Genomic DNA, 27,735 nt, shown 5'->3' on the forward strand with positions numbered 1-27,735 from the left:
GACAAAACTGGCCCGCGCAGTCGTCTCTCCATAGCGTTATTATAGTTTGCTGGCTTTGCCTCTTCTGTTGGAATTTTCCCACACTGACCAATCGAAAAGCAGTTTAGGAAATGCGCCATGGCCAATGAGTGATGTGGATGTTGTCACGTGCCTGCGTATTGGTTCGTTTCAACTGGTTTGGACCAAAGCAATCAGTGTGGTGTGAAAAGGAACCAAATAATCTGAAAAATGCAACAATGTATAATTGTTTGCCCTTGGTTCGGAACAAATGAACCGAACTAGAGATGTGAAAGCACCCTTAGATATGGACATACAGCACTTAACAGGACCTTGAACAAAATAAACATAAGACAAGAGTATGTGAATATTGGTTTTTAATTTGAAAAGCTTGATTTGGTAAATATATTGCACAAGAGTTTGACTGATGATTTATTTATGCTATATTTAGAAATGACTCATTTGGATAAAAGTATATAAGTAGTATGTTGCGATCTTGAGCCACACTCCTAATCAGCAGGTGGCAGTAATGCACCTGACAACTAATGCCAACCACCAAAAAAAAATTAAAGAAGAAGAAGATTTCTCTTTCATACCCTGTGGAGAAATCATGTGTCCACTCGCAGGTGTCGTGCTATGAACTCTGACACTATTGAGGATTGTTGTATTGTGTTTAATGAGGGGACCGCCTGCCTCTGACCTATGCCTGTTTGACTTACATTTCTTGGATTGCCCTTTTTATATGTTGTTTGAAGTTTATGTCTGCATTCCTCTGCTGGCTCACCTGTGTTAATAAATTACTGCAGATGGATCCGAACACCTTAGTCTCTTCATCACAAGAGCTTAAGCCTACTTAAGACTGCACGATTTTCAAACTCGTCGGGTCACTGCTCTTTTCACAGTGCACGACTATCTGGGGTATCATTCAGTCACTGCTGTGTTCACACTGCACGATGGTTTGATGACAGGAGTTCATACTGCATGACTGAACAAGAGGAAGAATCACCGACAACTCTCTCCCGTGCACAAACTACGTTTCCCAACCACACGTGCGATTTGATAATTAAACAACGCGAGATCACATGTGCGTCAGACCCAAGCGGCAACCTCCCGCGATCTCTCTTGAAGCCAATACGGAAGTAATGTAAACTACAATTCCTCAACTGGCCACTAGGGACAGGCTCCAGAAGGGAGCAGAATCTCATTGAGCGCCATGTTAAAATTCTCAACTTTAAAGCAGAAAAAAACATGTTTACAGCCTGGTACAAATTGTGGTTTTGGCTTGTAAGGCTAATTTTGATCTTCATGACAACTGTGAGGGGGGTGAATTTTTTTATAACTCATTCGTTTACGTTATATAAAGCCTTAAGTTTCTGCATAATTAAGGGCGTGGTTACAAGTGGATAGCCATTTATCCGCCGCCTATACTCATTGCGTCACCTCAGCTCCGCGTACATCCCGCCTTTTTGCCCATTTTCTGTTATCCGAGAGTGACACGCGATGACTCGCTCACAAGATGGCAACGCCCAGCTCGACCATACTTTTAGCTTCAGAACGGCTTATCAGAATCCTATGGGTGACGTCACGGACACTACGTCCATATTATTTTACAGTCTATGGTCAGACCGGAGTTCTCGCGCGAGACTTTGAATTGTTATTAAAAATGATAAACTGCACAAAGTTTACTTTAAATTGTATGTGCGCTGATTTGTGGAGAAAAAGAAAAAAGAATATGGCGGAAGAAATTGTTGGAGAGACAGAGGGAGCCAGGATTTTGTTCTGCAAAGACAGTTTGAGGTAAAGAAACAATTTTGTAATGTGCTGCTGCTGTGGCTGGATGTGCAAAAGTTTGGCCTTTGTTTCTGTTTGATAGAATTGTAAATATATCTATAAAAATACTGATATTCTGCTCTATAACTCCTCCCTGAACCTCCCGCTGCCCTGTATCTCACTGTCTCATTGGCTGTCGGTCATCGCCGATGTAATTTTCAGTCAGAACGCAGTTCACACAGCAGGAGTTTAATCGCCGAAAGGTCCAGATATTTAGCATGCCAAATATCAAATATATATGTCGGCGACTCGTTGGTGATTCTCTCTGATCGCGTCTTTGATTATTCACACTGTGTGATTGTCACTCGCGTGCACGAGCACCGATTTGCCTATGATCTCGGGAATTTGTCGGCGATTTCACAAAACCTGACAGCGACTCAAAATCGGGAGGAAAAAAAAAAATCGGGCCGTGTGAACAAGGCTTTAGTGTGAGCAGCGCTATGATGCAGGGTGCTTAGAGGAAGCGTTGAGTCATTTAAAGAGGAGGCTCACACCTCAATATGTAACAAACACATAAATAACTAAATTCAGCTTTGTTTTTATTAGAATCAGCAACTGAAATTATTATAGAAGCAGATCTCCTAGAAGTGGTAAACTACTCACTTCTCTATGGGACGTTTCCAAACTCCCTTCAAACCGCAGTAGTTAAGCCTCTTCTGAAAAAGAGAAACCTGGATATCTCCAAAAGTTATTTTCAATCAACTGAAAAAATTCTTAAGCTCAAACGGATACTTTTAAAAAAATTTCAATCTGGTTTCCGACCACATCACAGTACAGAGACAGCGCTCATAAAGATTATAAATGATATTCGCTTAAATACTGATACAGGCAAAACATCAATTCTGGTACAACTGGACCTCAGTGCTGCATTCGACACTGTTGACCACAACATACTTCAAGACAGGCTGGAAAACTGGGTCGGGCTTTCTGGGATGGTCCTCAAATGGTTCAGGTCATACTTTAGAAGGGAGAGGTTATTATGTGAGTATAGGAGACCATAAGTCTGAGTGGACATCCATGACATGCGGAGTCCCACAAGGGTCCATTCTTGCACCACTCCTGTTTAATCTGTATATGCTGCCAGTGAGCCAAATAATGAAAAATAACAATATTGCTTACCACAGCTATGCTGATGACACCCAGCTCTACTTAGCACTATCACCTAATGACTACTGCCCCATTGACTCCCTGTGCAAATGCATTGATGAAGTTAACAACTGGATGTGCCAAAACTATCTTCAGTTAAACAAAGACAAAACTGAAATCATTACATTTGGAAACAAAGATGAAATTCTCAAGGTGAACGCATATCTTGAGGCTAAAAGCCTGATAACAAAAAAAAAATCACGAACACAAAGCTGTTCATAACGTTATCATTTGCATTTCGCACAGTAACGTTACAAAATCCCATTGATTTGTTCAATGTTAGTTCTAACTTACTTACTCATAGTATTGTAGCCATGTTGCTGCCATTGCACCTTCGTCTTTGCGCTGAAAAGAGTTAAAAGCATGGCAACAATGTGTTAGAGTGAGTTACAAATGAGAAAACGTCATGAAGAACAAATAACAGTTTAAATCAAAACAGGATCTCAAATACTCTGAGTCACTTTGTTCACCCCGGAGCTTCAGCTGCTTTAGTCAAATCAACTAGCATCACATATGATAGAGAAAACTCGAATTCGATTAACAATACATTTAAAACGGTTGTAATATAAGGAATGCGTGAGTTTGCATTAACATTACCTTTTGCTTTAACGTAGTTAACATTAGTGGCGTGAGAGACGTGGAAAGATGGCCAGCGGTCTCAAAAGCCAGCGTTTATCTGTCCGACTGTGAGAAAGCACAAACATATATTTTTTAATTCCCCGCTGACAAACTGTGGTGTAAAACAGCATATTTAACTCCAAATGTTTACATTACCGTTGATAACACTGATGCAATAGCGCGCTTGCTCCTAATGTTAGATTGTTTGCTGGCTAATTTTACACACATCATTACTGAGCTGGTTAATCTTCGGATAAACATAAAAGAGGTACGAGAATAACACGGAACACGTTCAAACATGCCCGAAATATGAATAAATAAGTTTGAAACGCTTACCTGTTGTTTTTCTTGATTGTAGCGCGAGCCGTCCTGCTGAGACTGGACTGAAGGAGGGAAAATGGCGTGGTTTTGTTGCCTCGGAAACTCACTGCGATGATACTTTGACATGAGTAAATGAAATGACTTTAAAAGAGATTAATGTAAGACTGTAGGCTTAATATGAAGTAGATTAATGTATATACTATTGTTTATTTATTTGATCAGCTTTTAGTTATTTAGTTAGCCATAGATGTAATATACTAGATTAAATAAATATCTGTAACTTAGATTGAGGTTTGCTTACAATAATACGTTTTTGAGTTAACATCACACATATTTGTTAAGTTGAATTAACTTTTTTGGTAACATTAATTAAAATGAACTTATTTAATTTAGTGCATTTCACTGTTAGGTTTTACAATTTCTTTCATCACCAGTAGGCTGGACTATTGTAATGGCCTTCTCACCGGCCTTCCCCAAAAAGACCATTAGACAGCTGCAGCTCATACAGAACGCGGAGCAGAAGCAGAAAATATGACCATATCACACCAGTCCTCAGGTCTTTACAATGGCTTCCAGTTACATCTAGGATCAATTTTAAAGTACTATTACTTGTTTATAAATCTCGCAATGACCTAGGACCTCAATACATCGCAGACATGCTGATTAAAGGGGGGGTGAAACACTCAGTTTCAGTCAATCTCATGTCAATCTTGAGTACCTATAGAGTAGTATTGCATCCTTCATATCTCCGAAAAGTCTTTAGTTTTATCATATTTATAAAAGAAATATGGGCTGTACCGAGTCTTTCCGGAAAAAACCGAGCGCCTGGAGGCGTATCGTGTGGGCGGAGCTAAAGAATGACAAGCGCGCAAAGCGGTGACGTCCTCAAGCGTGGAGAAACCCATCTATCTCAGCTAATACAGATAATGATCCACAATCAAATCTGAGGCTGAAATAAATTGAACAGGAGAAACGGCAACATCAGGATGTCCGTCTCTGTGGTATGTACTGTATTTAGGGGCCTTTGTGTGCAGTTTATGAGGACATGATTCGGTTTATGGACTATTGTATGCGGCGAATAGACCTTAGAGGTAGCAAGCAAAACGGTTTTGCACGTCAGAGTCAGAATAGTGTAACGTTATACAGAACAACAATGGAGTAACCGTTAGCGCATTTGAATGACGAAGCACGCGATCGTATCGTTTACTGATGTTTACTCATGCGACGGTAGCCAATAGCAGAGACATTTGAAGTTGATTTACTCACCGGCATCTTCCAAAGCAGGACCGCTCTGTCAAAAACACACTTCTTTGGTATGATTTGGTGAAGTCCTGTGACAGCAGTGACCGTGGAAATCCACTTTGCGACGCGACTGAAGCGATGCCTTGAAGCTTCCCGTCATTTCTGCGTTCAAATCGGTTCAAATGCAGCGCTGCCTTCCCGGAATGCTGTGCTGAAGCGTTGAAGTCGCTCGACGTCACCCATAGGAATAAAGTGGAGCGCGGCGCGACATAAGTGTTCACGGACAACTGGATCTGCACCTGAGAGACTGTTTACAGCGTGCATTTCCTCTCTCTCCCTCTAGTCACGCGCGCGCGCGCACCCTTCCGGGAGAAGAGCCCGTACGGCCCATACAAGGACCTTCCGCTCTATTAACGACAAGTAGACCCATACTCGAAAAAAACTCGCCGAAACTTGTGAGAAACCGGAAGGAGTATTTTTAACACAGAAATACTCCATCAAACGTCCAACATTAGTTTTTGAAACTTTGTCTATGTTTAGGATGGGAATCCATGTCTTTAAAGGTGTAAAAAGCTCTGTATGCATGAAACAGCATTTCACCCCCCCCTTTAAATACAAACCCAACAGATCACTCAGATCAGCAGGATCAAGTCAGTTAGAAATACCAAGAGTTCACTCAAAGCAAGGAGAGTCTGCCTTTAGCTATTATGCCAGCCGTAGTTGGAACCGGCTTCCTGAACAGATCAGATGTGCTCCAACAGTAGCCACTAGGCATGTGCCGATATCAATTTTTCATGTTGCGATTAATTGCTGAAGTTATCACGATATACGGAATTATCACGATATTGAAATAAGTTGCAAAAAAAGTGTTGCCATAGCATAACAGCTTTAAGAACTATTTTTGTAATAACAAAAATAACTGAATGTTTAAATACAATGCACCAAAAATATATACAGCTCTGGAAAAAAATGGTTAAGTGGTCTCTTGATTTTTTTCAGAGCTGTAAAAGTACAATTTTCAAACAGATTAAAGTGCAAAAGAATTAGGCTATACAGAACAACAGGTAGGCTAACTAAGGTCTCATTATTTAATGCATTAATTAAAGATTGAGCAACAGCTACATTTGGTACAAAAAGTAGGCTATAATGTTTTTGGTAATGTTAGTTAAGAAATACTGATCATTGTTAGTTTTATCTTAGGTCCATTAAAAAGTTATTTTGATTGTAATGTTATTAAACAGTAACTAAGAAATTAACATTACTGAGAATGATCAATTCTTTATAAGTATTTTTCATTGTCAGTTTGGTAATAATGAATTATATTGTTAACCAATGAAGTTGTATGTCTCAAAGTTTTACTGAACAATAACAAATAATTAGAGTTCTAATTATTAGGGCATGTTGTAGTCCAGATTAAAACATAAAAATGTTTAAATTTGAAAATAAATAGTCTATTAAGTCTTTAAGTATTAAGTATTTGGTGCTGTGATGAACAACATTGAGATTACAAAAAACGAATGGCTGTTTTAAAAACTACACGCGGTTTTTGTTTGTTTGCGGGTTTCCGGGGTAACCGCAGCATTCTGCAGTTCATCAGCGCCCTCTGCTGTCACTGAGCGGCACTTCAGCAGCGCGTCTCCTTCACTAGTTCATGTGCTTCTCATTTACACCTGAGCGCGAGCGTGTCCCTTTGACACAGAATATAGCGGTGTTGAGCATTTATACGGTTGATGGGCAAAGTATTCTTGAGTATTCAAAGTATTCAAAGGTCACGACCCCTACAGAAGCCCATCTTGGACCGACTTGTAAGGTCAAGAAAACATTGCAAACCTGCTCCATCAACTATTTTAACTGCCCTTTTTTTATTTTAATTCTTACAAATGATGTTCTTACTTATTTTGTATGTTATCATTATTTTAATTAATTTCTATGTAAAGCACTTTGATTTGCCATTGTGTATGAAATACAGGGAGTGCAGAATTATTATGCAAATGAGTATTTTGACCACATCATCCTCGTTATGCATGTTGTCTTACTCCAAGCTGTATAGGCTGGAAAGCCTACTTCCAATTAAGCATATTAGGTGATGTGCATCTCTAATGAGAAGGGGTGTGGTCTAATGACATCAACACCCTATATCAGGTGTGCATAATTATTAGGCAACTTCCTTTCCTTTGGCAAAATGGGTCAAAAGAAGGACTTGACAGGCTCAGAAAAGTCAAAAATAGTGAGATATATTGCAGAGGGATGCAGCAGTCTTAAAATAGCCAAGCTTCTGAAGCGTGATCATCGAACAATCAAGCGTTTCATTCAAAATAGTCAACAGGGTCGCAAGAAGCGTGTGGAAAAACCAAGGTGCAAAATAACTGCCTGTGAACTGAGAAAAGTCAAGCGTGCAGCTGCCAAGATGCCACTTGCCACCAGTTTGGCCATATTTCAGAGCTGCAACATCACTGGAGTGCCCAAAAGCACAAGGTGTGCAATACTCAGAGACATGGCCAAGGTAAGAAAGGCAGAAAGTCGACCACCACTGAACAAGACACACAAGCTGAAACGTCAAGACTGGGCCAAGAAATATCTCAAGACTCAAGACGATTTTTCTTAGGTTTTATGGACTGATGAAATGAGAGTGAGTCTTGATGGGCCAGATGGATGGGCCCGTGGCTGGATTGGTAAAGGGCAGAGAGCTCCAGTCCGACTCAGACGCCAGCAAGGTGGAGGTGGAGTACTGGTTTGGGCTGGTATCATCAAAGATGAGCTTGTGGGGCCTTTTCGGGTTGAGGATGGAGTCAAGCTCAACTCCCAGTCCTACTGCCAGTTTCTGGAAGACACCTTCTTCAAGCAGTGGTACAGGAAGAAGTCTGCATCCTTCAAGAAAAACATGATTTTCATGCAGGACAATGATCCATCACACGCGTCCAAGTACTCCACAGCGTGGCTGGCAAGAAAGGGTATAAAAGAAGAAAATCTAATGATATGGCCTCCTTGTTCACCTGATCTGAACCCCATTGAGAACCTGTGGTCCATCATCAAATTTGCGATTTACAAGGAGGGAAAACAGTCCACCTCTCTGAACAGTGTCTGGGAGGCTGTGGTTGCTGCTGCACGCAATGTTGATGGTGAACAGATCAAAACACTGACAGAATCCATGGATGGCAGGCTTTTGAGTGTCCTTGTGTAACCGGTCTTCCCTCTGCGTTGTGTAGGGTGGTAAATTAATGAGTCTTGGCATCAGGAATCACTCATGGCATATTTTATTTCGCCTGCATGAATAAAATAAAATTTTATCAAGCTGGAGATTTCTGTGGCCTTCTTTCACAAGTTTGCCTCTCTTCAGTCGCATTTACCGCAAACTGAACTACATTTAACACTTAACTTCTCTCATATAATGAAATCAATAGTGCTCACATATTTCATTAAAAAAAACATCTGACATGAATTTAACAATAACATGAGTGAAAACATACCTGCATGAATAAAATGAAATTTTATCAAGCTGGAGAGTTCTGTGGCCTTCTTTCACAAGTTTGCCTGTTAGTGAAAGGCATTATTTTAGCCACAGAATTAGCCTGCTTGTGCTTAATGAATACTCTCCAAAAGTACTTGCTTTACATCACTCACACAAACTTCATACACATCTGAATAATATTAAAGTGCATTTAAGAACTAAACTGCATATTTTATTTTAGTTAACAAAGCTCATATAAAACGTTTTATACGGAGCTTCAATACAACTCACCTCTCTTCAGTCGCATTTACCGCGAACTGAAGGAGAGCGGGCGGAACCGGAACAAGAGTCTTAAAGGGGCCACGCGCCTTATTTAACAAAACATCAAATCACTGAAAAATGGACATATAACAATAGAAACATGATATCCCATTCAAAATAATCCAATATTAAAAGAATAAATGAAATGAAATATTAAAAGAATACTTTTCAGAATACAAAACAATAATATAAATGTAAAATAATTGAGAGAGAGATTTTGAGTGGAATTAAATAAATATTACACCCGTTACACTCGCAAAGAAAGGTGGCTATATTGGTCACTGAATTTTTTTTGTTTGGTTTTTGAATGTCAGAAATGTATATTTGTGAATGTTGAGATGTTATATTGGTTTCACTGGTAATAATAAATAATTGAAATGGGTATAAATTAGTTTTTTGTTAAGTTGCCTAATAATTATGCACAGTAATCACCTGCACACACAGATATCCCCCTAAAATAGCTAAAACAAAAAACTTCCAAAAATATTCAGCTTTGATATTAATGAGTTTGTGTTCATTGAGAACATGGTTGTTGTTCAATAATAAAATTAATCCTCAAAAATACAACTTGCCTAATAATTCTGCACTCCCTGCATGCTATACAAATAAAATTGCCTTGCCTTACCTATGACCTTAAAAGTGTCAACATCCAAAAAACTGAAAGAAACATGAACCAGAAAACCTGACAGCTAACCAAGCAGAACTTGAGAGAATATCTGAGGATCTTCAAGCCTCAGCCTTTGGTTTGGAGCAGATCATGAGGGAGATCGGTCAGATCTATGAATCCTGTTCATCTGTGGAGAAGAACAAGAAAGGCCTGCAGGTTCACTTCTCTTCTCTCCCGAGTCTTGCAGCTGAGATGATGAGCTCTGGATTTCCACTGGAGCTGATGGATGGAGATGCTGCTCATGTTCCTGTGATCTGGATCTCTGCTGTTCTAGATCAACTCATCCAGAAACTGGGAGACCAGAGAGTGTTTGTGCTGTCAGTTTTAGGGATTCAGAGCTCTGGGAAATCCAAATCAATGCCATGTCTGGACTCCAGTTTGCCGTCAGTGCCGAAAGGTGCAGCAGAGGAGCTTTCATGAAGCTGGTCAGACGAGATGAACACTAGAGATGAAGTTTGACTAGATTCTGGTTGTCTTCATGCTCTAGATCTGGCTGGAAGATCAACAAGAGATCATGACAATGAATTGGCCACATTTGTTGTCGGTCTTGGAAATATGACCCTGATGTTATCATGCACCATATCATATAGTCGTGAGGAGTTGTTACATATCAGGAGGATTACACCTGACAATTTGGAATTATTTGCCAACATTCCAGAGGATATACTGGATATAAACAACACTGGATCGCCATCATGGGGAAATACATCTAGCACAAAAAGACGGAGAACTGGAGTGGTCTCCAGGTTCAGGAGACGGCCCTACCGGCCCCCACTACCGGCACTGATCTTATCAAATGTGCGATCCCTTAAAAATAAAATGGATGAACTTCTGCTTTTAACACAAACAGACAGGAATTACAGTGACTGCTCGGCCTTCGGCTTTACCGAGACATGGCTGGATCAGTCGGTTCCTGACGAGGCGGTAACCCCCCCTGGCTTCACTATCTTCAGAGCCGACAGGTCAGTCAAACTATCCCTCAAATCTAAAGGAGGGGGTATTTCTCTCATGGTAAATCAGCGCTGGTGTAACAATTCAACAATCCTTCATCGTCACTGCTCTCCTGATCTTGAATTCATCAGTTTGAAATGCAGACCATATTACCTCCCGAGAGAATTTGCCTCAATTATACTAATTGGTGTTTACGTTCCACCACAAGCTAACGCTAATATAGCCATTAGCGATCTCTCCCAACACATCTCGTCTGTTGAAAACTCCAACCCTGATACGTCTGTCATCGTGTTAGGTGATTTTAACCACACAAACCTGTCATCTGAACTCCCAAACTACAAGCAACAAGTCACTTGCTACAGCAGAGATAGCAAAACACTGGATCACTGCTACATCTCTGTTTCAGATGCTTACCGGGCATTCCCGAGGGCTCCACTGGGGAGGTCTGACCATGCTGTGTTGCTCCTCATTCCGAAGTACAGACAAAAGCTTAAATCCGTTAAGAAAACATCCAAATCTGTCAGGTCCTGGTCCATAGATGCCATTGAAACGCTTCAAGGGTGTTTCGAATGCACAAATTGGGACATATTCAGTGCAGCGTGTGACTCCCTCGACGAACTCACTGATACTGTGACATCATACGTAAAGTTCTGCGAGGAAATATGCATCCCCACCAAGACAGTGACATTCTATGGCAATAAAAAACCATGGTTCTCCAAAGACTTACATCTCTTACGCAAAGAAAAGAACTGTGCATACAAAAGTGGAGACAAGAGTCAATACAGAATTGCTAAATATAAACTACGAGCTGCTATAAGGAGAGCAAAGCAGAGTTATGGAACAAAATTGGAACAACAATTTTCATCAAGCAGCCCAAGATCAATATGGAAAAATCTCAAGGACATGACAAACTACAAAAAATGCCCCATCTCCCCCCTTAACAGTGATCCAAGTCTCCTAGACATATTAAATAACTTTTATGCAAGATTTGAAAAACCTACCTCACCAGTCATTCCCCCCGACCCCATTTCAACACCACCCTTCTGCATCCAGGAGGATGAGGTGAGAACTACATTTAAGAGGCTTAAGATCAGGAAAGCAGCAGGGCCGGATGGGATCAGTCCTGCTTTGCTTAGCCATTGTGCAGCCCAATTGGCGCCTGTTTTTTCCACAATTTTTAACATTTCATTAAGCCAATGTACAGTCCCACAATGTTTTAAATGCTCCATCATTATTCCTGTGCCAAAGTCCTCAAAGATCACCTGCCTTAATGACTTCAGACCAGTTGCCCTGACATCTGTGGTAATGAAAGCATTTGAACGGATTATTCTGGCATACCTGAAATCCTGCACTTCCTTGAAGATGGACTCTTATCAATTTGCCTACCAAGCCAACCGGTCCGTTGAGGATGCAATCAGCATAGCACTCCACCATACCTTGCAACATCTGGAATCACCAAACACCTATACACGCATCCTGTTCATAGACTTTAGTTCCGCTTTTAACACGATTAACCCATTTAAACTCTTTACTACACTCTTGGACATGAACATTGACCCAGCCATATGCCACTGGATAAGGAGCTTCCTGTGGAAGAGATCACAGAGGGTGAAAGTTAATAACATAACCTCAGACCCTCTCACCCTCAGTACAGGAGCTCCTCAGGGCTGTGTTCTCTCCCCTTGGCTCTTTTCCCTTTATACATCGTACTTTAGATCCATGAATACTTCAGTGAAAATAATAAAGTATGCGGACGACACAACCATTGTAGGCCTCATCTCAGACAAGGATGAAACACAGTACCGCATGGTGGTGGACCAAGCTGTAAATTGGTGTTCGAACAATGACCTCCAGCTCAACACAGCCAAAACCCAGGAATTCATTGTTGACTTTAGACGTAGGCCATTTCCTAAAACACCAATACAGATAAATGGCAATTCAATCACCATCACTGACTCCTTTAAATTCCTAGGAACACACATTAGCAATAACCTGAAGTGGAAAACTAATACTAATCAAATCATTGCAAAGGCTCAACAAAGACTTTACTTCCTCAGACAGCTTAAAAAATACCGGATCAGACATCAGCTCCTTGTTCTGTTCTATTCCGCTATGATCGAGTCCATCATTACATCATCAATAACAGTATGGTATGGTAACACAGATAGCCAAACAAAGAAAAAACGACAGCAGACTGTCAACAAAGCATCCAAGATCATAGGGAAACCACTGCCTTCAGTTGATTCACTCTACACATATCGGACTGTAAAGCGGGCAAAGGAAATCATCTCTGACACCTCACATCCAGCGAACCACCTTTTTCAGCTCCTTCCTTCAGGGAGGCGCTACAGGTCACTATCTACCAAGACCAAACGCTTTACAAACAGCTTTTTCCCCATAGCCATCAGGACTCTGAACTCCACTCTTTAGTTTAGTTTTTTCCACTCATACACTACGCATGGTCATGTACCCACTGTATCTTGTATTATTACATGTTGTGAAGTGTATTGTCTATTTTTGTCTGTAATGTATGATGATGTAGAGCTTAAACATACTGTACCGAAAAAAAATTCCACCGGCATTGTCGTGTGGCTAAAATAAACAATCTATCTATCTATCTATCTGATCGACATCTTTGGAGAAAACCCATCTGAGATGCAGGTGTAACCAGTAGCGCTAGTATGCGCCGTAGCTACTCTTTTCTCTATCCGTGTCAGGATACACAGTAATGGACCAGAATACTAGGTCCGCTACAGAGGGCAAGAAATACGGTGTCAGGATCCCAGTGTGATTGGTTGTTCTTTTTGTGTGTTTACCTTTTGTGTTCCTGTGTGCACTCTGTCTCCTCCCTTCTCGTTATCCCTGATTGTTTTCCACAGCTGTTGTGTGTTTCCCTCTATTTAAGGTCCAGGTGTGCTGTGTTCTGTACGCGTTCGTTGTGTTTCTCCTGGGTGTTTGCTGCCATGCTGTGTGTGACTATTGTTGGTCTTTGATCGGGTTTTCTTGTTTTCCACTGTGTTTTTCCTCCAGGACTCGGTGGGAATTTGTTAATTCCTTTGGCTTCTGCTCCCTCCGCCCGTGTATTGATTATAGAGGTTTAAACGACATTACTGTTAAAAATAAATACCCCTTACCTTTAATGTCGACTGCCTTTGAATTATTACAGGGAGCTTGTGTCTTCACCAAGTTAGATCTGCGCAACGCTTATCACTTGGTTCGCATAAGGGAGGGCGATGAGTGGAAGACAGCATTTAATACACCTTCGGGGCACTGGGAATATTCCGTTCTACCGTTCGGTCTTGCGAACGCACCCGCTGTCTTCCAGACTATGGTCAATGAAGTGTTGGGAGACATGATCAACAAATTTGTCTTTGTGTATCTAGATGACATTCTCATCTTCTCCCCTTCTATGCAGATACACACCCAGCATGTTCGCCTAGTCTTACAACGGCTATTAGAGAATCAGTTATTTGTCAAGGCGGAGAAGTGCGAATTCCACAAACAGTCGGTTACGTTCTTGGGTTTTGTTATAGCCGCTGGGAAGATTTGCCCCGATTCCGCTAAGATCAGAGCGGTCGCTGATTGGCCAGTACCCGACACACGTAAGGAGTTACAGCGTTTTCTGGGATTCGCCAATTTTTATCGGCGTTTTATCAGAGATTTTGGACAAATCGCTAAACCTCTTACTGCTCTTACCTCCACTAAAGTAGGTTTCCTTTGGAATAACGAAGCTCAGAAAGCCTTTGATGAATTAAAGTCCCGTTTCATCTCTGCACCTGTTCTTTCTATTCCTGATCCGGCTTACCAGTTTATAGTTGAGGTAGATGCTTCTGATGTCGGGGTAGGCGCCGTTTTGTCCCAGCGGTCACCCATTGACGGGAAAGTGCATCCGTGCGCCTTTTTTTCTCACCGGTTAAACCCAGCAGAACGTAATTACGACATAGGTAACCGGGAGTTGCTGGCGGTTAGACTTGCTTTGGGTGAGTGGCGTCACTGGTTGGAGGGAGCCTCGGAGCCCTTCCTGGTCTGGACGGATCACAAAAACTTAGAGTACATCCGTTCGGCCAGGAGGTTAACATCCAGGCAGGCTCGCTGGGCGCTCTTCTTTGACCGTTTTAACTTCACCCTTTCGTACCGGCCGGGTTCTAAGAACGTTAAGCCAGATGCTCTCTCCCGTCTGTTCGGTGGCTCGGAACCCGATCGGCCCGAGACCGTTCTCCCGGAAGGGACGGTGGTCGGGGCGGTCACCTGGGGCATCGAGCAGCGGGTGAGGGAGGCCGGACGAGGGGTGGAGGTCCCAGAGGGGTGCCCGGTGGGTCGTCTGTGGGTTCCCGAGGCATTGCGTTCTGATGTCATCCGGTGGTGTCATGAATCTAAGTTTGTCGGCCATCCTGGTGTTCGGAGAACGTTGGCAGCCGTCCGTCAACGTTTTTGGTGGCCCGCTATGGGTCCTGACGTCAGACAGTTTGTATTAGCCTGTCAGGTTTGTGCTTGTAATAAGGCCTCTCATCAACCACCCGTTGGTCTGCTTAAACCTTTGCCCGTGCCCTCCCGCCCCTGGTCACATATAGCTCTTGATTTTGTCACTGGCTTACCGGCGTCTGATGGTAACACTGTTATACTGACGGTGGTGGATCGCTTTTCTAAAGCGGTCCATTTCATTCCCCTGCCCAAACTCCCTTCTGCCAAAGAGATGGCTCAGGTTCTGATTAACCACGTTTTTAGGTTACATGGTCTTCCTACTGACGTGGTTTCAGATAGGGGTCCTCAGTTCATCTCCCGTTTCTGGCAGGAGTTTTGTAGACAGATCGGCGCCACCGCCAGCTTGTCTTCTGGTTATCATCCGCAGACCAACGGTCAATGTGAACGGGCTAATCAGGATCTCGGTCGTACGCTCCGCTGTCTGTCGTCTCGCTATCCGAACTCCTGGTGCCAACAGCTCCCCTGGGTCGAGTACTCCCATAATTCTCTTCCCGTTTCCTCGACCAATCTGTCTCCGTTTGAAGCCGCTACCGGTTTTCAACCTCCCTTATTTCCCTCACAAGAACCCGATGCAGCGGTTCCGTCTGCTTTAGCTTTTGTCCGAAGGTGCAAACGCACTTGGAAAAGAGCTAGAACCCTATTATTACAAAGCTCCAGACGAACCAAGGCTGCGGCTGACCGTCACCGGCTCCTCCTCGTTATATCTGTGGACAAAAGGTTTGGCTTTCTTCCAGGGATCTGCCTCTTCGCGAGTCATCTCGTAAGCTGGCTCCGAGATTCCTTGGGCCATTCAGTATTGTCAAGGTCGTCAGCCCAGTGGCAGTTAAGCTTAAGTTACCTCTTTCTCTTGGTCGGGTTCACCCTGTTTTTAATGTATCCAGGGTTAAACCAGTGATTTTTGCCTCCATTAATCCCCCTGTCTCTACCCCCAAACCCCCCGCCCCCCAACTAGTGGATGGTTCTCCTGCCTACTCAGTCAGGAGATTACTAGATGTTCGCCGCAGGGGTAGAGGTTTTCAGTATCTTGTGGACTGGGAGGGGTACGGTCCGGAGGAGAGGTGTTGGGTACCGGCTCGGGACATTCTGGACCCCGGTTTGATCGAGGATCTCCGTCGACGACAGGGTGAGTCCCTCCCTGGCCCGTCCAGTGCCGGCCGTGGGGAGGGGGTACTGTCAGGATCCCAGTGTGATTGGTTGTTCTTTTTGTGTGTTTACCTTTTGTGTTCCTGTGTGCACTCTGTCTCCTCCCTTCTCGTTATCCCTGATTGTTTTCCACAGCTGTTGTGTGTTTCCCTCTATTTAAGGTCCAGGTGTGCTGTGTTCTGTGCGCGTTCGTTGTGTTTCTCCTGGGTGTTTGCTGCCATGCTGTGTGTGACTATTGTTGGTCTTTGATCGGGTTTTCTTGTTTTCCACTGTGTTTTTCCTCCAGGACTCGGTGGGAATTTGTTAATTCCTTTGGCTTCTGCTCCCTCTCCCGGTATTTTTGTGAGTACACTGTGCAACGCTTTCTTGTGGATTATTTCCTTGTGGACTAGTCGGATTCTTCTACTGTCAACGAGTCTCGTTTTTAGACTGGGGCTGACTACACCTTGAACTTGGTACTGTACTCATCTGTGAACTATTGATGTTTTTCCTCTGCTCTTCGGTGTGTCTCGTTTTTAGACAAGATCCGTTTGGGCGATTTACGGTGCTCCTCACCGTTCTGGACTGTTCATCAACATCTGAATTCCTGAGACCTGTTCTGGATTATGTATCAACATCTGAGTTCCTGAGATTCGTTCTGACTGAGCATGAACATCTGAGTTCCTGAGATTCGTTCTGACTGAGCATGAACATCTGAGTTCCTGAGATTTGTTCTGACTGAGCATCTACATCTGAGTTCCTGAGATTTGTTCTGACTGAGCATCTACATCTGAGTTCCTGAGATTTGTTCTTACTGAGCATCAACATCTGAGATCCGTTCTGGATTGAGCATCATCATCTGTGTTCCTGAGATCCATCTCGATTGAGCATCAACATCACAGTTCCTGAGACCCATTGTGGATTTTGACTCTTTCTCTCTCTTTCTCGCTATTTATTTTAATAAACTTTTACTTGCATAAGATTCCCTCCGTCTCTGTCCTCACATACGGTAAATCACATCAATACAGAAACCAGACAGACCAGGAAAATGACTTTAGCCAAATTATTTTCTTAACTTGCAGGAAATTGAATAAATGTAGATGAAAGAAAAAAAAAGAGTAAAACAAGACGATTATAACCACCAAATAAATGGTGTCTTTCCCTTTAAGAAATGCATGTTTGAGCTCCTTTGTGGTTATTTTATCTAATTATGTTTTTGTTGACTTTGTTATTGAAATGGTCTTTAATAATAATATTAATATTGATTTATTTAAATTATTGGGGCTTAGTTTATTTAAATTCTATGTAAGTTTGAGGTCTCTTTCTAACTTCTATTTTGGAGCTTTGTTTTTACCTTGGCCGAGTTAGAACCCTTAACTCACACAGGAAAATACAATTGCAATAAACAGATTTGAGAAAAAAATGACAGTTTAACTGAAAATAAAACTTGACAGTAATTCACTGCAGATTAACAGATCAGTTCAGTGCAATGTTGAGGCGATTGATGTTCTCAGTATGTGCAATATAAAGAAAGGAAAAAAATAAAGTAGTCATTTGAATCCAAGAGATGAATCAAATGAATGCAAAGTCTCTTGGTGGACTCGTAGTGCAAATGGCTTGTAGTGTAATGTTTAGGCGACTGTAGTGATGTCCGGTTCGCGAACGAATCGTTCTTTTTAACCGGATCTTTATAGTGAACCGGTCGAACCAGTTCACCAAATCGAACTGAATCGTTCTAAACGGTTCGCGTCTCAAATCAGGGCTGATCCCACAAGTTACTGTAGTTATTAACTTTCTGCCATCAGTGACAGTCTCTCAAACTAGAAATAAAACGAATATCTTGAAGTAGATGCTGTAACTCCAATCGTTAGCTGAAGTGAGACATGTTTTGCTGAGAGATCTGATGAACTCACGAGCAGCTGATACTGAGCATGCGCGTGTAACCGAACGTAGCGGTTCTCGGATCCTCGGATCAGCAGTACAGAATCAAAAACCGTTTCTGTCGGACACGTTCGATACAAGGGGGTAATCTAGCGCTCGGAAAGCGTTCCAGGGGCTGCCATTGCTAACCAAGCCATCACCTGCTGTTAGCATCCCATTGACTCCCATTCATTTTTGAGTCACTTTGACAGTGAATAACTTTACATCTGAGACGTTTAAAGACTCCATTTGTCCATTGTTTATTTCTAAAGAAACACGACAATGCATAAAAGGCTCCATTACCTTGTATCTTACACTATCGCCCCGCAGAAGCTGTTTTTGTAAAAATAGGCTAACGATTGCGTCATAACCAACGCGACTCTGTCGCACAGTTGAGAAATTACCGTATAGACCTGAGGAGACGCTCGCAGGCAATCTTTAGCTGTCTATGAGACAGTCGGGGGGACGTGGAGACATAAAGTCTGATAAAGTCAAGGGGGAAGAATGGGGAGAAGCCCATATAGTGAGCCAAAAGCAACGGGAGAAAATATTTAAACAACGTGATTCAGATTTCACTTTCCACAACTACTAGAAAACCTACAGCTGTCAGACAGGAGGCTCACGTCACATCTACGTCCTCAAGCTCAGTCTGAGCCGGCGCAGTTCGCTCAGCCATCAGGAAGTGAGTGCCCCTAGGTTGACTTCATTATTTCGCCGTTGACGTCAATGGGGTCGCTCGGTCCATTTCTTTTTTCGTCTATGGTTCGATACTGAGAACCGATGAGCCGCTGAGCTGCGCATGCGTGTTATTTGTTCAGAGGAACGAAATGCAGGTTAAGTGTATTTAAAACTATAATCACGTTTGGAAACATCATAACAAAGCTGTCACTGTATTATTTTAAAGTTTTGGAAACAATGGATTGTAAAACGGTGAAATTAAACATTTATTTGTTGTATCAATAATGCATGATATTTTCAGGAACAGCTTTTATCTTATTTAATTTCTAAATCGATACACATTTTAAAATGTAATCAAAACAGTAGGTTTGATATAGACTACTCAGCTTGCAGCAGTTCGCAGCTCAGCACCCTATGCTCAACACACACACACACACACACACACACACACTGATACAGCGGTTCTCGAGTCAGATCGACCGGTCGCAACAGATCACCGGTACAGAATCGAGAACCGTTTCTATCGGACACGGACGATCTTTCGGACATGTTCGATTCTGAGAACCGGTGAGCTGAGATACTGAGCATGCGTGAGAGCGTCGCAACCGAACTGTTTCTCTCGGACTGGGACAGCTGATGCTGATAATACATGAGCACGGAGGTGAACACTGAGGATTTGTGTAAGTAGGCCTATTATGTCAATGTACGTTTATTTAATCCGTGTGAAACATCAGAGTTTGCACGACAGTGACAGTCTCTCAAACTAGAAATAAAACTAATATCTTGAAGTAGATGTTGTAACAATTGATCAGTTCGGTTTGGTGAACTGTATTGAGTGCTGTTACAAAACATAAATGAAAAAATGTTTCCAAGATGATGATGATGACAATTATAATTATTACTATACTAAGTTTTGATTACAAATACTTTATATGGATGTGTTTGAATGTATTATCATCCGCCGGGATGATAGAAATGACGTCATTACGTAAAGACGTAAAAGAATCGGTGATCCGTTTTTTTTAACCGGATCATGGAAACGAACTGTCCCAAAGAACCGTTTCGCGGAAAAGAACCGAACTTCCCATCACTATTATCCTCCTGAGCTTTGATTCGTCATGTGACTCATCTCCACTGTGATTGGTTGTCAGTGTATATCAAAGGTACATCACAGATATTAGCATTTCAATAGGTTGGCAATTCAACATTATTTAAGTCAATGAAATACAGTTATTTACTGTAAATTTAACTTAAATCTACAGTAGTTCTGGCGACCACAGCTGCCGTTTGTTTTACCGTAAATGTTATGGGGATTTTTTACAGTGAACTCTTAGGTCGGCCTCTTGTTTTGAGCCGTTGATTCAGGGAACAGTGATTATTTAACACACACTCCACTCCAAACGCCGTCTTCATTTCAAAAATACATTTAGTTTATTAAACACAGCCAAGCATTTCTAAATTCAGTTCATATTTCAAGAAATTAAAATCCAAGCCAAAATAACAAAGTGCTCAAAAAACTGTACTCACCCTGCCCCAGATTATATTTATGCTTTTCTTTTTAATTTATGAAAGTTGTAGTTTACTGACCCATGCTTGAGACGGTCACACCACAGGACAATTCTGAGATTGGGCTCAAAAATGTAAAGAATCAAAAGACAAAGCAATTTTTATAACAACAGGTCCATAAGACAAATAAATGTTTAACCATTCACTGCATTTTAAATTATGACAATAATTAATTATTTAATTTGTACCATATCACATCAATAACCCATTGATCTGGAAGCAGAAGCAGATTTAACTGTGATTTTCTGCTGTAATAATCAGTTTAACTGGTAAGATCCTCAGAGGGGAAGTTGTGCAGAAATTACCTAAGAATGGAAAGACAGTCTCAGTGAAGGACGTCCTGAATGTGAGTAAATGTGTGTTAGTTACAGGATCAGAGAATGACACTGTTCCTCTGTCATAGTCCAGCTGAACTCTCACACGCTGAAGCTTCACTTTAACAGGAAAGACAGTGATGGGTTGATCTGGGGATTGAGAGAAGTATTCGCTGTTCCCGTACCCCACACACCAGACATTAGAGTCAGAGAAATCCTCTCCCTTCCTCTGGTTTGATGCTGTGGTTATTCCAAGAGTCCAGCCTGTACTGTCACCGACCTCCACATCCCAGCAGTGTGTTCCTGAGTTAAAGCCCTCAGATCCCAGGACACACAGATACGAGTCAAACCTCTCTGGATTATCAGGAAGTGTTTTATCTCCATCACTGTATGACACACTGGTCAGATCAGACGAGAGTGTGAGACGAGGATGTGCTGTGTTTGGATCTAGAGTCAACGGAGCTGCAAAGAGAAGAACATCAGATTACAGGATGAAATATGATCAGAAATGTAAATATAAAACACATATAAAGACTTTCTATTAATCCTGCTATCATGACATATATTATTATTATTAATATAAAAGTTTTTGTTATTACTGTAAATATATATTAAATTATTATGGGATCTCCTTCAGTGCTTTCAGAATCTTTTCTTATTTAAATGATTTTGTTTCTATATTTTTCAGATATATTTTAATGACAGCATATTTATTAATCAAAAATGTATTATTTTATTCATCAAAATAAACAGAAACATGTTCACACTTTGCTAAAGTGATTGTCTTGAACAGGTATTAAATAAAACATTATTTTAGCTAAAGTATTTGTATTAATACTGTGCCTTTTGCCCCATGTGTGGCCCTCGTCACCTCATACATTTGACATATTTTATAATAAAATAAACCACTTTTATGATTTATTTTCACACAAAATCTGTTGCTCCATAAATGTTCAATACAAACCTGTATATTTTTCTGTATATCATACACTAAAGGAAAGAGATCATAAATCCTGCTATCATGACAATGGTCTGTCAGTTTCTGTCAGAATGGATTGAGGCTTCAGGTTTAATATCATATTCAATAAACACTATTGTATCCTAATACATAAGCAGAGACCATGAGGAACAGACTTCTGTAGTCATTATGAGTTCACTGTATGATCTGATGATCTTCTGAAATACAGTTCAGATTCACTCAGAAACTCGAGTGATTATTAAATATATTTCTATCGGATGTTAATGTTGTGTGTGTTTCTATCTGAAGGATGTTTTGCGCTGGTGTCAGATCTGCTGAGACTCACTGTGTTGGACAGTTTCCAGCATCTTCTTCCAGACTCTGGACCGCAGGTTACCCAGATAACGGGACACATCAATCAAAGCTCCAGAACTCATCCGTGGATCCGGCTGTGGGATCTGGACTCTGGAGGAACATTCAGGAGTCAGAACTGCAGTGAATTTGAGTTCAGATCCACTGAGAGAAGAGATACGAGCAGCTCACTCACCTTTCCATTGAGGCGTTAAAGTTCTGGAAAATATAGAGTTTGAAAACATGTTAATATCTTATCAAACACTCTCATTGTCAGTGAGGCTCAAGTTGTTTTATGCTCAAAGAATGAAGCCAGATTGATTGGTCACCTTTAGAAACGAGACGTCATTGGCTTTCATCATCTCCTCCATGTCTCTAATTGTGTGTGATAGAGCTGAGATGTGTGTGTTCATCTCCTCCAGCTTCTCCTTCATCCTCTGCTTCTTCTGCTCCTCTTCCTCCCTCAGTGCAGTGATTGTAGCTTCTTCTTCATCTCTGAGAAACTGATGAAGCTTCTCAAACTCTTCTTTAATCTGACGCTCTGTGTGCTCAGCTTGAGACTGAAATCACATCACATTCACTTCAGTCAGCTCTGTGTGAACACACACTCCACTAATGTCAATAATAAACTGTGTGTGAATGTTGAGTGTTTAACTCTTTACACATCCTCACCTTGATGTGTTGGATTGTTTCATCACACTCTCCTTTCATTTCTTCTCCATGTTTGAGCTTGTTTTGTAAGGACGTCAGCGCTGTATTAAATTCCTCCTACAGGTTAAGATGAAAATCTGTCAAACTAATGAAGCAATAAGGCAGGACATATATTTTTGAAGTTTTTAACTGTAAACAATGAACATCAAGAAATCATGTTTTTGCCAAACAAATGTTTTTTACCCCACCCCATAATCCCCCCTCTACTAAACTTTACACTTGGCACAATGCAGTCAGGCAAGTCCCATTCTCCTGGATTTTTTTAGGACATCACTGGGCAGGATGTGAAATACATTTTTTATTAAAGAATTTTTTTAAACAGATTTTTTTTTTCTTCATCCAAATCGAAACACTTAGAAAATACCGGGATATTTTTTTTTTTTGGGCTATATCGCCCAGCCCTAAGTGGCGGCTGCTTTACTCCACTGCATCCCACGCTTTGCATTGCACTTGGTGATGTAAGGCTTGAAGCGTGGAATATTTAGTAGTGAGGAAATGTCAGGAATGGACTTATTGCACAGGTGGCAACCTATCACGGCCCCACGCTTGAGTTCACTGAGCTCCTGAGAGCGACCCATTCTTACACTAATGTGTGTAGAAGTATTTTGTTGATTTATACACCTGTGGCCATGAAGAGACTGAACACCTGAACTCAGGGATCTGAAGGAGCGGCCCAATACTAACGGCAATATAGTGTATTTTAGTATCAAACACTTTTGGTGTGTCTTGTAATAAATCACATTTGAAAAAATATGAATAACCCATGACATATCTATTTTTTCCAAACATGTTTGTGCTGAACATTAGAGCAGTTGAAGCTTAGTGGATAATTTTATATCAGTATTAAGTCGTGGAGATTTAGTCTGAGCAAAAGTAAATAGGTTACTATTCTATTGTATACACAAATATTACCGTGTTTATCACTGTATTTAGCATTAAATGAGAGACATTTGTCTTACCTTGTAAGATGAAACCACTTCACTGATGGGTCTGAATGTGTGTTTGGTGTGTTTCTCTGAGTCTCTGCACACTAAACACACAGGCTGTTTGTCCTCCAGACAGAAGAGTTTGAGTTTCTCACTGTGTAAACTGCAGATCTCCTCAGACTCTGATGAACGCCTCTCATTTCTCTCCTTTATCAATGAATCACACAAGTTTTTTAACTCTAGATTAACTGGCGGTTCTTCTTTTGAGGATCTTCTCCTGCAGACGGGACACTCCTGAGTTTCCTGAGTTTTCCAGAACTGTTGCAGACACTCTTTACAAACACTGTGACTACAGGACAGAAAAACAGGAACCTTGAAGATTTCAAGGCAAACAGGACAAGTAGGATCTTCCAAAGATTTTGAATCCATTCCCTCGTCTTGTAAAAGATCCAATAATCTACAATTTACTTTCACTTTCTAAACTTTGCTTGGAAAAGTAACTAGATATTACAATACAAATCTAATTAAGAAATAATAAAAAAGGCTAATATAATGTGTCCTCCTCTGTTCTTCTCAATACCGACTCGTTTTAGCTTTCAGTAAAAATCAAAGCAAGATATAATAAGACTGAAAACGGGTTTGTAATATGGTGGCGTTTCTGCTGTGACATAAACCCAGTGGTGGGCCGGCCATTGGAGACCCTCGCTGCAGCCTGCGGTGGACGTCCAACCCCGCCCACATCCAAGTGTGACGTCAGAAGCCACGCTCATTCCTGGATACGTCACATTCTCGTTGACATTGAAAAAAACGATTATACTACTAGATTAAAAAGTTCGTCGAGAAAAAACTTTACGTTGGCTTGGGAGAGAGTCGATCAGAAAGTTTGAAAAGGTTTGAAAAGCTTAAAGTTTGAATATTTTTAGTTTAAAGTAGTTTAAAGTTTGACGTATTTGAAGTCAGTAGATAGATAGATAGATAGATAGATAGATAGATAGATAGATAGATAGATAGATAGATAGATAGATAGATAGATAGATAGATAGATGTGGGCCAGTGACAAATAAGGTTTTCAACTGATAAAAAAATCAAATAGGCCTAGCTTAAAACTGCACATCACAGTAGTTATTATCTTTATGGGACGTATTTATTTATTTATTTATTTATTTATTTTACTTATGACTGAAATCTAAATTATAAACAATGCATTTAAAGCAGTTTAACTGAGAATCATGTCAACACCAGTCAAAATGTCATACAGGATAACGTTAATGCATTTTCTATGATTAAAACTTTTCAAATCAATAATACTTAAGGAATATATAAAGTGATTCAGTAAACGATGTGTAGAGCTCAGAAAAAGAACATTTGCACAACAATTTTTTTCATTATATTGTGATTTCTTTAAACATGACCCTACTTGTTCAAGTTCTTTTCTCACATTTTAACACTGCGATGTGATTTAAAATGCAAAATGTCTGAAAATGTTTTAAATGACTCGGTATCATGTTATTATTGTTTCCTCACCGCCATGAAGTGAAATAATGTAGCCTATTTCAATGATTTAATGTCAGTGTTGGACTCAGCTGTGCTGCTTAATATTTTTTATAACCTGCTGTGATACTCTTTTCAAGATTTTTTGATTAATAAAAAGTTTAAAAGAACATAATATTATATTATATTTCACAATATTAGGCTACTACTTTTTCTGTATTTTGTTTAAATAAATGCGGGCTTGATGAGCATAAGACACTTCTAGCAAAAACATAAAATATCCAAACTACACACACACACACACACACACACACACACATTGCCCCTTGGATGACAGCTGGATCAGACCCAATACACTGGGGCCCTGTATGTTTAGGGGGCTTCTGAGGGCTGATAATTTAAACAACCAGAAATGGCCATATAAACATGCAGCGACATCTCTGCATCCCCCTTAGTGGGGCACCCCTCTCTCTTTACGCTGGTAATGCTTCCGCCACCTCGCATCGACCACCTTCTTCAAACCACTGGCGTAGCCAAGAATCACAATGTAGGTGGACCCAGGGAAAAACAAGTGGGCCTAGCCTAAAATGCATCTGTTATGAAAATAAAAAAAATAGACCAACACTACTACTACACCTGCTTGAATACACCACCATTTAACCAGAGCACGCCTGTATGTCATCATAAGCTGTGTTAAGAACATAATGGTAAGAGCAGCTTTAGCATGCACCACACACACACACACACACACGCGCACGCATGCACGCATCTGACAGACGCAACTCAACACTATCATCAAATCAGCACAACAGTAGTGGATAGTACAGTAGTGGACAGTTTGTAAAAACAATAATGCTTGTCATAGTTTGGCTCAGTGGACACATAAACCATATAAAATAAAGAAACAGTGACCAGACAACTACATAGTAGAAAATGTATTTCGCCTTACTTTTGATGATTATAACAGGAGACGACGGGGCTTAGAGTTGAACACTGAAATTGCCATGTTAATCTTGGACTAAATCGGCCACCGTAGGAGTAAAAACAAAATCAGAATTGAGAGGAACAGAAACTGTTATTCACTGGATGGTCATATAGCTTTTCACCGCTAGATGGGGGAAAATATCACACAGTGGAGCTTTAACGCAATTTCAACATTGGGAAACGCACACTGGAGCTGCTTTTCTTTGAGGATAAGCATTCAATTTCGAGGCGAGAGCTCATTAGTCAGGGAGCAAAACGCAATAAACTGAATGTAACAAAGTTTGTAGATGGGAAGGAAGGAGGCGGGAACCGGCGAACATTCAAAGCTTTAATTCAAAATAAATAAACAAAACGAAAGTAAAACCGCGGGCAGCCCCTCACGGACGACTGCCCGCAAATACCCACAAAATAAAACGTGGGCAGCCCCTCACGGAGGACTGCCCACACAAACATAATAAAACTTAAACAAAACTCAACATAAAATCCAGGCCTGGTCCTCTCTCGTCTTCCGCTGCCTTGGCTCCTCCTTTTATGCTCCCGTCCCTCTACTGCGAGACGAGACCGGTGTGTACTCATTACCACTCGTCACCGGCCCGCTCTCGCGGTCCCTCGTCCCGTTGCTTGCCACACCACATACCCCCATCGCCCCTCGCAGGCCGGGGGGCACTCCCGAGACTGCGCTATACCCCCCCCCCCCTCCCGGGGGGGAATCACGCCGGCCGCGGCGCCTGGGGTGAGGACAGAGAGGCGAGAGAAATGGAGACGGGAGCACGAGGAGCTAGAGAACGAGAGAGGGGAGAGAGGGAAAAAAGAAAGAAAGAAGAAAAAAAAAATCTGGTCCGGTTCCCTGACACACTGCCGTTCGGCCCTCCGCCCGCCGAGAGGCTCTTCCTCATGGTGCTGTGCGATGGCACTGGACGCTTGGTGGACAGCTCGATCCTCCTCCGCCCCCTGGCAGCCGGCTGTGACCCCTATTTCTGAGGGACCGGGCAGCGAGCCCCGCGCTCCCTGCTCCTCCCCTATCAGGCGGACGGCAGCAGGCTCCGGCCCAAGGCAAGCGCGGCGACTCCTCCGCTCCCTCTCGGACGGCAGCCACCCCACCTCGACCCCGGGGCACGGCAGCGAGGTCTCTGTCCCACCTTCCTCGCTCCAGCACCATCGCCTCCCGCGCTGCCCGACCTCCTCAGCACCGCGATCCCCCTCAGCAGCGAGGGCTCTTCGACAGCATGTCCCTCCTTCCCCCTGGGTTTTGGCACCAGTGTAACGATGTTTGTAGATGGGAAGAAAGGAGGCGTTTTAAAGCTTTAATTCAAAATAAATAAACAAAACGAAAGTAAAACCGCGGGCAGCCCCTCACGGACGACTGCCAGCAAATACCCACAAAATAAAACATGGGCAGCCCCTCACGGACGACTGCCCACACAAAGATAATAAAACTTAAACAAAACTCAACATAAAACCCAGGCCTGGTCCTCTCTCGTCTTCCGCTGCCTTGGCTCCTCCTTTTATGCTCCCGTCCCTCGGCCGCGAGACGAGACCGGTGCGTCACGCAGCTGGCACTCATTACCACTCGTCACCGGCTCGCTCTCGCGGTCCCTCGTCCCGCTGCTTGCCACACCACACTGAACAAGTTCATCATCTAAATGCTCCTGCAGATCTTCAGAGTATTTTTGTACGAGACTCCGACAGGA

General features: G+C 41.9%; 1 protein-coding gene across 1 annotated transcript; it reads right to left on the bottom strand.

Moving 5' to 3' along the window:
- Positions 1-20,540: 20,540 nt before the first annotated feature.
- On the bottom strand, positions 20,541-24,120 carry LOC137092165 (nuclear factor 7, brain-like). The gene is made up of 6 exons (XM_067456425.1): positions 23,603-24,120; positions 22,605-22,700; positions 22,262-22,492; positions 22,129-22,151; positions 21,928-22,046; positions 20,541-21,085 (listed from the first exon to the last, which is right to left on the bottom strand). The coding sequence occupies exons 1-6, from the start codon at positions 23,996-23,998 to the stop codon at positions 20,541-20,543; spliced, it is 1,410 nt and encodes a 469-aa protein (XP_067312526.1). The 5' UTR covers positions 23,999-24,120.
- Between the last annotated feature and the right edge of the window lie 3,615 nt (positions 24,121-27,735).

This window comes from Pseudorasbora parva, chromosome 11 (assembly GCF_024679245.1).
Source record: "Pseudorasbora parva isolate DD20220531a chromosome 11, ASM2467924v1, whole genome shotgun sequence".
Taxonomy (NCBI): Eukaryota; Metazoa; Chordata; class Actinopteri; order Cypriniformes; family Gobionidae; genus Pseudorasbora; species Pseudorasbora parva.